Source organism: Salmo trutta, chromosome 29 (genome assembly GCF_901001165.1).
Source record: "Salmo trutta chromosome 29, fSalTru1.1, whole genome shotgun sequence".
Taxonomy (NCBI): Eukaryota; Metazoa; Chordata; class Actinopteri; order Salmoniformes; family Salmonidae; genus Salmo; species Salmo trutta.
The window spans coordinates 20886062-20899065 of NC_042985.1; the positions used below are offsets into that span (position 1 = coordinate 20886062).

General features: G+C 45.1%; 1 protein-coding gene across 4 annotated transcripts; it reads right to left on the bottom strand.

Moving 5' to 3' along the window:
- Positions 1–1291: 1291 nt before the first annotated feature.
- Positions 1292–11502, bottom strand: caprin1a (cell cycle associated protein 1a). Of its 4 annotated transcripts, none has more exons than XM_029721185.1 (19): positions 10749–11499; positions 9506–9640; positions 9103–9165; positions 8814–8900; positions 8457–8695; positions 8283–8365; positions 7467–7643; positions 7038–7090; positions 6847–6930; positions 6570–6722; positions 6366–6468; positions 5320–5372; positions 5056–5187; positions 4713–4841; positions 4052–4196; positions 3726–3911; positions 3520–3632; positions 3316–3376; positions 1292–2138 (listed from the first exon to the last, which is right to left on the bottom strand). In XM_029721185.1, the coding sequence occupies exons 2-19, from the start codon at positions 9638–9640 to the stop codon at positions 2071–2073; spliced, it is 2064 nt and encodes a 687-aa protein (XP_029577045.1). In that variant the 5' UTR covers positions 10749–11499; the 3' UTR covers positions 1292–2070. The 4 variants fall into 4 exon arrangements, with proteins under 4 accessions (XP_029577045.1, XP_029577047.1, XP_029577046.1 ...); XM_029721187.1 differs by having other exon boundaries at positions 6372–6468; positions 10749–11498; XM_029721186.1 differs by lacking the exon at positions 10749–11499 and adding an exon at positions 10262–10361.
- Positions 11503–13004: the final 1502 nt, after the last annotated feature.

Below are 13004 nucleotides of genomic sequence, written 5' to 3' on the forward strand. Positions count from 1 at the left end.
AGACCATGTCTAATGCTGCAGGCAGTATCAGCTCCTCTGCTATGGAGTGTTTTTTTTTGTTGTTGCACTGAGCAATTTGGTACGCCACCTTATATGATGCTAACAGTGCTCGCTGGTTTACTGAAGTAGCATTCACAAAGCGGGACGATTGTTGACAATATTCGGCACGTTTTCGCTGAAAAAACTCAAGCGGCTTATCAGCGTGATTGGGGTGTAATGTCTTTAAGTGACGCCTTAATTTATTTGGCTTCATGCTGTCCGCTGCCAACATTTATAGACACAGTAAACATACCGGTCTTTCCTCGTCTCCCACCGTAGTCACAGTGAAGCCAAGCGCTACTTACGCTTCGTCATATTTCCTCGTCTTAGCTTTCGGGAGACTTACGTTTGTCTCATTATCTCCGTCTCTCTTTTCATCCCTATTAAATATTTTTCCATGGTGTCTCTTAAGGGTTTGTTATCTGCACTTCATATCTCCTGCTCTGTGCTGTGTGCTCTTGTTCGGTTAAAAAAACTACTACGCGGCAAAAAAAAAGCTCGTTCCCCGGGGTCACGCGCCCCCCCTGGCATCGCTCCGAGCCCCCCCAGGGGGGCGCGCCCCACTATTTGAGAGGGACTGCTCTAGCTGAATAATGATAATGTTGTGAAATGTATGGATTCCTGAAAAGGCTACATTTCAAAAGGCACTGAAAATGGCATTGGGAGCATTATGAACAGTAAAGACAACTGTCTCATGGAATAGAATATAAATATACTTTAGCTTTTTGTATGGGTTCATTCCTGTGTATTACATGGCATTAGCTTGGCCACCACTTTATTTCATATCTTCAAGTCTGATAACAGCAATGTATGCTAATGTTGGCTATTATGGGCACTAGTCATGGGAAACCTGAGTGGATTGCAGTCTTATTTTGTGGTACTTATACTATAGCCAGCTCTTTGGATTATCTTAATTGATGTGCAAATGCAAGAGTCAGTTGATGATCTGGTTATTTCTGTAGAGATTATAGGTAATCACGTCTTGTTTTCAAGTTTGTGCTTGAATGAGGCTTCTGTTCCTAATGACCTGCAGGTGTCTTGGCCAAGGCCAGTACATATATTGATACTGAACAGGCCCATTACCAGGCAATGAAGTCTACCTTTTGTACTCAGCACATCACCCCCAGAGTCTGTCTTTTATTGGGCCTTTTTGTTTTACTTTTACCAAATTCTGCTGGCTAGGGCAAATGCTCTTTTATCTTGCACCATACAGAGGTGTGCCTAATTTTTCATTGTATAAAATATTCCATCATTGTTTGTATAAAAGATTAGTTTAATTTTCAATGACCAATTGCACAGGAAAACATGTAGACTTTTGTTCAATTGAAGACAATATAAAGTGATTTTCTTTATAGCTAGCATTCAAGACTGAGTGAAACTCTTACATGTGAAGTTGACAGAATCCTTACATTCTACAGACCTACAGTGTTGATATCAGTTCCAAGGTATGTTTTTGGACAGAGCAGATAGGAAGTGACAAACGCAAATTTACAGAACATAACTCTAACAGCTACCATATGGCCAGAGCAAAATGTATGCACAGGAAATCTTCATTTTGGGTAAATCAGTCAGACCTACAACCTGCTTAGACTACACACCATTTGTACTGACTTTACTCCCAAACATGCCATGGCAATACAATGTACAGTATAAACAATCTTCACATTGAAACAAAATGTCCTTGCATGGTATGACTGCCGTAAATATATTGTTTGGTCTTTCGTGTCATGCTTCCAAAGCCTGTCACTAGCCCCAGCCAGTTTTGTAAATGATTTCCTATTAAGCAAAGACCCAAATAAACAGTCAAACAGCAAAGGCACACACGTTCCAGCTTGATCAGTTTAAGGCTATGCAATAGCATGATTGTGAGAAAGATCTGACAGAGCTAAGAGTGGTATGTATGGCTTTCAGACCCAGGCTTCACCAAACCAACCTAAAGGTTGATATGGAGAGGAACAGTCAGATCAGGGGAAGGATGGTCCAGGAGATGTTTAAGGTTGCCCTAGGTGGAAGAGTTGTTGGTATCCAAGACTAATTGGCTTGATGTCCAGCCATTTGGGTCACCATCCCTCGGCTGGGCTTGAACAGTCCCCCCCGGCCTGCAACCGCCAAGCAGACAGAAAATAATCAGTCAGCTGAGGCCAGCCTGTCACCCTTTTATTCTGGGTTAAGTCTGGGCATGGAGTACAATCAAATACCCTCATCCACATTCTATAAATTGCTAGTGTGCACCTGCCAAGGAAGAGATCTCAACTCTAATAGGGAGACAAAATGGACATTGTTACGAGCAAGCTAATACACCCATCACAAAATGGAATCCTGAAAACAAGTCGAAGGTAATCACTGCCTTCATGTCAATTCAGTTATACACACAGTGACTAAGAGCTTTGAAAGCTTTTATCCAGGTCATACAGAATAATAGTATGTATTTTGCCAGATGGAACCAAAAGGGGCGGGGTACATCTGTTGCCCAAGTATTTACAACACCACACCACAGGCTTACTTTGAAACTCAAGTGACATTTGTTTCATGAATGTTAATGGCCAACAATACATGTATGCTCCCATGACAGAAGGCAGGGCACAGCAGGTGAGGGAGACAGAAGCAGAGTGAAGTCCTTTCAGCAAAGCATAACCAAAATCCTCCAACCCACTCTTAACCCCAAGAGATGTCAGCAGAGGCAGATAAGGCTGTGAGAGAGCAGCAGGGATCAGGGACCAACGAAAATAAACTAGCAGCAGACAGCAGGTTATACAACACATCTTTATTGAAACAGTCTCCCAAGGAGTAACATCAGCTTACAAAGAGGAGATGGTGAGAGACGGAAAAAAACAAACATGTAATGCAATGAGAACCAAAAGCAGAGGGGAAAAGTGGTTGACAGGGCTGGGCAGTGACAGAAAATATAAAAGATTCTCATGGATTAGACTGACAGTTGCAGGGGTTTTTTGCATTTATTTTGTACAAAAAATAAATTAATGAAATCTTTCAAGTTTACAGGAATATCTATTTGTTGTTTCGAACACAGACTTGCTGATAAATCTAAATGCTGTGGATTTCAGCTTTACATGTGTTAAAACAAAAGTATCTTAGACATACCAAAGCAGGCTTACTCTGATAAATAGGCTAGGAGAAATGAGAAGATAGATGAGAAACAAAACAAAAAAAAGGTTTATAAAAGTGAGCTGGGGCAAACATTCATAACATCTGAATGTTCAATGTGGCGGAAGTTGACAATCCTTTAAGCGCTTTAGGATCGCATCGCTTGAGCATTACCTCGAGAGCAACCCCGAGGTCCCTGGGCTGCTCCCCGCTTGTAGCCTGGCTGATATCCCTCCTGTAGAAACAACAGGTCATTCAGAAAGACTTATACAGCACCTTCATGACAGCATCTGGGACAACAACTCACGCAACCCTAATGCAAGGGTCAAGTGTCTTCTTGTCACTAGGACGTAAATGGTTGGCTGTGCCCTTCCTTACCCGTTGGTAGGTGCTGTTGGAGTAGTCCCGGGGTGCCGTGCTGAACTGGGCCTGTTGCCCATAACCATTGTTTGGAGTGTTCGAGAAGGGAGGGCGATAGCCATCATATCCTCCTGAGGAAGACAACCACTTATGCTGTTAACACCATAATAAATCACTCCTGTATGAAATGATGTCCCTTACAGTAAATCAGCTTGAGCTCATACCTCTGAAACCGTTAGAGGATCCTCGGTATCCATTGATCATGCCCCGGGGGTTCCTGGGGCCTCCGCGAGGCACGGTCCCCCTGCTGTTATAGAAGGACTGGCCTTGCCGCCCAAAGCCTGGCCCCTGCACCTGGTGACCCGCTGCCGACGACATCACTTGGTCTTGGGTGTGGAAGCCTCCTACAGCTGAGGACAACATTATAAGAGTCATTAACAACATTTGACCTTTCTGATCATGCCCTTAGATCCAAGGTCTACTGCTCCTCAGACTCTGCTTGTCTAAATCACATCCTCAACCCCAACAGACAGCCCAGTCCCTCTCTCACCGGACTGTAGAGTGTCCTGCTGAATGTCAGGCTCCTCCACGGAGTGCTCTGCCTGGCTGCTGAAGCCCTGGCCGTAGCCACTGGGGAACTGCTTCAGACCGTCTGCTTCGTTAGTGGGGGGCACGGGGGCGTTCAGGTTGAACACCTTAGGGACACAATACAACCAGAGAAAAGCTTTCATTTAGAGGTGTCAGACACCCACGCAGGACTCGCAGACAACAGCAAATCACCACTAACAGATTTTAGTCTGATTATTGAGCATACCGTACATACTGTTCAAGGTTCGCTAAATAAAGGTAATCAGCTTAGAGTTGATTATAAAGCTTTATGTAGACATGGGGGCAGACAAGAAGAGCATTCTGTTCTGCTCTGACAGAGAGGGGGGTGGGGGGGTATGGGGTGAAGCTTGGTTTTGAGTAATGTAGGCCAACACTGGAATAATACTTATTAATTCAGTTGATGTCCCAATCAGTTTTTTCATTATCCTTACAAAGTAAATGTGGTATTACTGTTGTGTGACAGTGTGTACTACTTCTATTCTCCCTGTCGTAAGACTTGTGGTACCATCAACATGTGGTAAGTGATTAGAGTTAAGTGGGTTATATGACGGTTTTGTTCAAGTGAAGCGATGTCAGTTAAGTCCTCCATTAACAAAGCCTACCGCTTGCATGGACTGGAATGGTGCTGCGTTGACATTGATGCCGCCGCTGTGGGGGGTGGAGACGGGCGGGAAGGCAGAGGGCAAGGAGGACGGGGCGGGGGACTGCTCAGACGACAGGGACATCGAGGCCTGGTTTAGGGAGGGGGCGGGGCGGGGAGACAGAGACGTCACATACTTCAAATGGATTTCACAGACACTTCAGGACAGGCAGGTAGGATGAGTGTTAACCATCTCTCACACTGCCCAATAACAGCCAAGCATAGAGAAGCTCCACCACCCACCCACACAGCCAGCGGGGTAGAGGAGGGTGGAGCAGAGGGCACCTTGGGGAAGGAGGGTTTACCTGGATGTGGTCGGTGCCGTCTGTCTGTGGCCGGGGCTCTGCTGTGTGGGAGGGCTGGTAGAGGGGTGCTGTGGAGGAGTAGGCATCAGGTGTGGAGGAGTAGGCATCAGGTGTGGGGGAGACCATGAGGACCTGGGGAGGGAAGGGGGAGAATAAGGGAAGGTTCACATGGTACCCTTGCCCTTTAAATAAGTCTGCTCCAGTATCGAGTCTTGGGGATCACTACTATCAGAATTCTGTTCAAGTATCATTATTGCTACTTACTTGTGTAGATTCAGGAACTGAGCTTGGTTGAGCAAGTCTGGATTCTGAATGAACTGTACACAAATATAAAATGGTTTGTTGGTTAAACAGCTAAGAGCAACTACAAAATAAACAGACAAAACTCAAGAGTATATAAGCATTACCACACTAGCCGGACAGTTTATTAGGTACACCACCCCGCTCATGAAAATGAATCGCTCCTACAGACAATGAGTCACGCGACCTGCTATATAAAGCAGGCAGACAGGCATCCAGGTACTGTTCGATTGAACTTTAGAATGTGCATCATAAGTGACCAAAGAGACAGCATGGTATGATCATCGATGCCAGGCGCGCCGAATCCAGTATCTCAGAAATGGCCGGCCTCCTGGTCTTTCCACGCACGACAGTGTTTAGGGGTTACCGAGAATGGTGCGACAAACAAAAAACATCCAGTCAGCAGCAGTCCTGTGGGCGAAAACAGCTCATTGATGAGAGGTCAAAGGAGGATGGCAAGAATTGTGCAAGCTAACAGGCGGGCCACAGAGACAAATAACGTTTCAGTACAACAGTGGTGTGCAGAACAGCATCTCGGAATGAACTCGGCAGTCCTTGTCACGGATGGGCTAGTGCAGCAGATGACCACTCCTATCAGCTAAAAACAAGAAGCGTGTCCAGTGGGCACGCGAACACCATTAAGGAGTGGAAATACATCGCCTGGTCCGACGAATACTGGTTCTTGTTGCATCATACTAATTGGCATCGTCAGGATTTGGCGTACGTAGCATGAGTCCATGGAGCCATCCAGCCTGGTGTGGGGACTGTTTTCCTGGCACACATTAGGTCCCTTGATACCAATGGAGCAACGAACGTTTCCGACACCTTGTAGAATCCACTCCCCAAAGAATTCAGGCTGTTCTAGAAAAAAGCGGGGAGCCGACCCATACTAGATGGGTGCACCTAATAAACTGTCAGTGAGTGTAGATGCGAACATCTCTAGGAGGACTACAGCCTCTGAGTGGTGGTGTTGGTCAGAGGGGAGTTAAAACAGAATGTGATGTACTAACACTGACCCATCTGCTGCAGGTCCACGCTCTGTGCAGGCTTCATGGGCTGGGCCAACACGATGGCTGGGTCCAGGGCATGGCCATCAAACTCCAACATGGAGTCCTGTGGAAGGAAGCACATGGGTCAGCATGAACAAGAGACCAAACAAGATCCAATGAGGCACCCAGCGCAGGACCATAGGGGGCAGTTGGAAGGATCATCACCTGCATGAAGTTATAGGTCCCCTGCATCTGGGCCATGAGGTCCTGTACGACCTGCTTCCGGACCACGGGGTCAGGCGTGTGGGAGACTGGGCTCACAGTGTGGGGCTCGGGGGTCATCTGGGGAAGAGCCTGGTGCTGGAGGACGTTTACCACCTAAAGACACAAGGACAGATTTAAACCCAGCTGATGACATCATTGGGCCATGCCGTTACTTGTTGAACCCTAAAAGATTCTGTTTGTGACTGTGTGATATGAGAGGTGTAGACATGCAGCATACCTGAGCCTCTGCTGTCCACTCCTCTACTTGGTCGTTGCCAGTGCTGCTGCATGTTGTTTCTGGAATGAACTGTCTGTTTACAAACTACACAAATAAACATAAGATCACTTGATTAGATTCCAATAGGTAAGGTAAACCAGAGAATTCTGAACTTTACAGCAGTTAAGAGTCAGGGTAGAGATTGAACTCACCTCTGTGGCTTCTACTTCAATAGCCTCTGTGTATTCTTCAGTAACTGTTCCTTCTGTAAAAGAGATTCACTCTGATTAATATCCACTCATCCAGGTCCACACACACACACTGACCAATCGTAACATGAGTTCCTCTCAGGTGATGGTAATCTAACCCAGAAGTAAAATCTCAAGGAATTACGTCAGCTGCGTGATTAACATCTGTCTTAATACATATAAGTAATTGAGAGATACAGCGACAACAAAGTCTCCACCCTCGCAAAAGGAAACGTTCAGCCAAAGCGAAGCAGTTTAAGCACTGCCTTCGCCCAATCCTGATACGTCCAAATAGCCCGTGCCAAAAAACTTCAAAAAACAGAATTAATGGTGCTCATTCAGTCCTGGCAGATTCTCTCGGTCTACACAGAGATTCTGTCCACGGGAGATTACCTGGTTCTGCAGGCTGCTCCCCGCTCCCAGACGACTCATGCGCCACAGACTGCTGCTCCTCCTCCTCTTCTTCCTCCTCCTCCTCCTCTTTTTCACACACTCCGTTCTGATGCGTTTGTGCTCTGTCAAAATAGCCACTCAGCAGCACCTTGTCCAGGGTCTCCTTCAGTGCCTTGTCTATAGGAAAGGGGCAGATCATATTCAGAACGTATTAGAAATGTCTTGACAAACATTTTTGTTGTGCAACAAACACTCAGAGTCAGTCAATAGGCTGGGTCTATGCTTGGTATAATCACAGCTGTTACCCATTCCATAGCACCATGCCAGGCCTGGCCAAGAGCCACTGCTCGAAGCACTTTAATAACCTACACGTATTTATAATCCACAATGCCATATGATCCACCACAAAGTTGTATCTCGAACATGTAGGGTGGATGCTCAGCGTTTGTGGAATGACAGGTGTCCTGTGTCTGGGCTGGCACAACCTCTCAAAGCCCACTGGCCTCACCCCAGTTCACCCCAACCACCCAGAAAAGCACTTCCCCTTATACATGTTCTGCTAACATGGACTGTATGTCCAGCAAGCCCTTTGTGCTTCAAGGAGCTGGGTGATGGATGGGCTTTAGTCATAACACTGCTCCCAGTTGAGCCAGCTCAGAAAAATATCCTTCCAAGCTCTTTTTTCCCCAAAATCTAAGATAAGCCCCAAGATACTCAGTATACAGATGGGGGTGTGGGTAACTAATTAAACAAGCCAAAGCCTACATGTACAGAGTAAATACATTGAGAGCTACTTCAGAAGTGTTAGAAACATACATGTGGTTCCTGCCACAGCCTGGTCTCTGCCCTCTAGCAGTTCCCATAGGTGTAGGGAGGCCTCCTCATACTGGTCAGCCAACCTGGAGAACAGGGAAGGACATTTACATCATGCCTACCATCATATTACGTCACTCCTCCATTAAAAAAAAAGAGAAACAAAAAGGTTTGTACCTGACGTCATGGTCCCGTTCCGGGCCCACCAGCTTGTAGAAACTGTCCAGTGCGGTGAGGTTACCGTCAGTGAGCAGGGGGGAGCCTGCGACGGGCTGTTTCAGGTCCTGCCTCGTCTGCTCATCCCCCAGTCGGTCAAGCAGGAACTGCAGCTCCAGAACAGCCTTCAGCCGCCTCTGCTCCGTCTCCTCCCGCAGCAGCTGCTCCCTCCGGGCAGACTTCTTCACTGCTTTCTGAATCTGCAAGGAAATGGGGAAGGAGTTGTCACTGCACTATGGCCACAGCGACTGAGAAACACCACCTAATACAGTGAGTGTGGTCATAGTGACCAGAATGAAACCTTGAGACGGAACTCACCTCTTGCCCCAAAGACAGGAAGCTCTTCTGCAACTCCCTCGCAAAATCCAGGTTGTTGGTCACTTCCTGGAACTTGGTCAAGGCATCCTACAGACGAGACAAGAGGGAATGAACATTAAATATGTTTTGTTAGCTGTGTCACAGATCAAAACGACAAACACCACAGTATAAAAACAATGGAAAGCTGAAGAATGACAGATTATAGTACATATGCAACAGGTTAAACAATCAAGTTTACAATTGAAGTTCACTGAGATAACATCGACCCAGACCAGTGTCTTGTACATACCAGCTGATCCTGGTTCAATCGTTCTCCTTTATTCTTCTTGGCCTGGTAGTCATCCAGCTTGCCCTATAGAAATATGGCACATTTAATAAGGGTTACAAAAGGTCTGCTGAGATTCTTTCAGAAGAAATATACCATCTATTAAGTGATGTGATTCTAACGCCAAATAAAAGTCACAGGTTAATGATTGATTACACCAACTAAATTTGTCTGTAGCCGTAATCTTAGTTACCAACTTTGAGACAAAGTCAATGTAGGGTCATAAAGCAGACAATCTTCCCAGACAAGAGAGACATCCAGAATTGCTCCTCAGTTGGTCTCAAGCAACAACTAAGCATGAAACAACCTATTATTTTTGGGAGGTATCTGAAAGCATGCTTTGATTAAAAAAAGATAACATTGTTACCTTTTTCTTTTCCATGTTGCGGACCTTCTTGTCTATCACCTGCAGGACCTGCTTCATGGCCTCAGATTGGGTCCCAGAACCCAACTCTGGGCTGGAGGACAGAACAGCATTGTGGCCAACTGTTGCTGAAGGCATCTGATAAGACAGAAAATTATTTGTAGCAGTAATTATTAGTGAAGGCTACAAAACACTGAGGCTGTAATTGAATAGAATGAAGGTTAAAATAGGTTGATTAAAACACAGTTTGCCAATGCATGGTGCTGTAAACAACAAAGGTCGGAACAATGACATTACATTGTTGACCACATAAGTGGTCAGACAGACATTTTTATATACTTTTTTTTATCAACATGGAGTACTACCTATTAACATTCCTTGACAAAAAACTAAGAGCCCTATGAATCACTTTGGATATTATGTCGGTTTGCAGGATGCTTTCTGTCAACCGCTAACGTTCGCTAACTCAAGACAAGTAACGTTAACGTTATAATACAATAGCTAGTACCTAGCTAACTAACGACGTTAGTATTCCCAGATTTGTTGCCATTAGCCAACTAAGAAACTAAAGCCGCGAGGCACAGGAAAGGGGGGATAAATTGCTAGTCCTTTGTGAGCCGAGGGACTGTCAGCCGAGCATTGTCCATTGAACCGCATAAACGTTACCTGCCAAACTAACGTTAGCTAGCTATGCTACTCATCTTCCATCAACATCAAATAAACAACTATTCCGACAAAACACTTGATGTAGCTACCTACATGTCGTCAAGTATAACAGTTTTGCCATTTGAAAACAGATGGCCATCAAATTAGGCTTAAACTTGAATCCCATCCCACAACAACCCCCATCCGGCTACAAGGCTAGCTTAGCTACATTTAGCTAGCTAGCTAACGTTAGTTAGTTTCATTTTCTCCTCGCATTGTTACAGAGACCGGCGTTAGCTAGCTGGCAACGCGAATCACTTAGATGCAAGATAGAAATCGATAGCTGACTAGCTAGTTAGCTAATTAGTTAGCTAACGCGATTCGAAAAAAATATGATTAACTACATTTATATGAACGACAGCCATCACACTAGTTTGTTGAAATGTACCTTGCTAATGTAGTCACTGAACTTGGATTCCGTTTAATCAATTGGATGACAGGACAATGCTAGATAGAGACGACTTTAGTCAGAGGCTAGCCTAGCTCGCTAACTTAGCTAGCAAAATTATTTCTGAATTTGACGCTGACAACATTCACTTACCTTTAGGCTATCTGTCTTTGTTCGTCGTCTGACGTTGTAGTTTTAGCTCTATATATTTCGTGTAACTTGTATGTTATTTTGTATCGACAATGGTGTTCCGCCTCCCCGGCCTCACCGAGAACTATACACTATACTGCTGGCAGGCTACAGATGCTAACGAGACACGAGAACAGGGTCGGATGGCTGCAAGGCCCCGTTGGTAGTCCTAGAATTGCCTGAGTTCATCTTGGTAGACTGACAGATTGAACTAGAATCAGTCCTCAACAACATTGCAATTTAATTGCAGATTAATTATTATGGAAGCTTTATTTGACAGATTTAGGTAAGAATTTTTATGCAAGTCCATTTGTATTGAATCCCAAAAGTATTGCAAGCCATTTACTGAATCCCAACTTTATTTAAGCCATTCTTCTCTGCTTTGAAAAGTACAATTGATTATCCTTTACAAGTCTATCGAATGATTACGTCTAAATAATATCACAGTTTCTAAACCCAAAGGCGCAAAATCGCAAGACTCCCGGGAACAGTTGCCAAACAGACCAGGCCAGGGTTTGAGAAGTGAAAAACATCTTCCTTAGTTGTTAAGTTTCTCGAAATCTAAAGGCACAACCTTGACTCGAGCCAATGTCGTAAGTAGTTGAACGTGTTATTACTCCAACCCCGTGAAAGTGACAAACTGACATTTTTTTGTAAAAAACACCTATATATCGAAGAAGTGCCTTTGAGGGTATGTACAGGCGCAGTGTGGCGCGATACGACGGACCCGATGACGTGTTCTATGCGTTAGTTCAGCTAAACAACGTCGCCATGACATCGCCTACGAATGTGATCGGGGATTTCTATTGGAGGAGCACTGTTAGCCTATCTTCATACTGTACTGTGTTTGATTATATTGTTTTCTAATAGTCGACAAATGTTTTATTAACAGGTGCCTGATGTCACATGCTCCAAATACAACAGATAAACTTAACCGTGAAGTGGTTGATTATGAGTCCTTCTCAATGATGCAGTTAAAAATAACAACAAAAAGAAAAATGGTTACACGAGGAATGACTACATAAGAATGGGGCTAGAGTGCATTTGGAAAGTATTCAGAACCCTTGACTTTTTCCACATTTTGTTACATGACAGCCTTATTCTAAAATTGATTCAATTGTTTTTCCCCCTTCCCCTCATCAATACCTGATAATGACAAAGCAAAAACAGGTTTGTATACATTTTTGCACATTTCTTAAAAAAAAAAAAAACTTCAATATTACATTTACATAAGCATTCAGACTCTTTACTCTGTACTTTGTTGAAGCACATTTGGCAGTGATTACAGCCTCGAGTCTTAGGTGTGACTCTATAAGCTTGGCACTCCTGTATTTCGGGAGTTTTTCCCCATTCTCTGCAGATCCTCTCAAGCTTATTCTGGTTGGATGGCGAGCGTCACCGCACAGCTATTTTCAGGTCTCTCCAGACATGTTCGATCGGGTTCAAGTCCAGGCTCTGGCTGGGCCACTCAAGGACATTCAGAGACTTTTCCCGAAGCTACTCCTGCAAAATCTTGGCTGTGCGCTTATGGTCATTGTACTGTTGGAAGGTGATCCTTTGCACTCTGGAGCAGGTTTTCATCAAGGATCCATCTGGTCTTTGCGCCGTTCATTTTTCCCTCGATCCTGACTAGTCTCCCAGTCCCTGCCGCTGAGAAACATCCCCACAACAGGATGCTGCCACCACCATGCTTCACCGCAGGGATGGTGCCAGGTTTCCTCCAGACGTGACGCTTGGCATTCAGGCCAAAGTGTTGAATCTTGGTTTCATCAGACGAGAGAATCTTGTTTTGCATGGTCTGAGAGTCCTTTAGGTGCCTTTTGGTAAATTCCAAGCAGGCTGTCATGTGCCTTTTACTGAGGAGCTACTTCCGTCCCGGCCTGATTGGTGGAGTGCTACAGAAATGGTCGTCCTTCTGGAAGGTTCTCCCATCTCCACAGAGGAACTCTGGAGCTCTGACAGGGTGAACATCGGATTCTTGGTCACCTCCATGACCAAGGAAATCTCCCCCGATTGCTCAGTTTGTCCGGGCGGCCAGCTCTAGGAAGAGTCTTGGTGGTTCCAAACTTCTACCATTTAAGAATGATAGAGGCCACTATGTTCTTGGGGACCTCCAATGCTGCAGACATGTTTTGGTACCCTTCCCCTGATCTGAGCCTCCACACAATCCTGTCTCGGAGCTCTACGGACAATTCCTTCAACCTCATGGCTTGGTTTTTG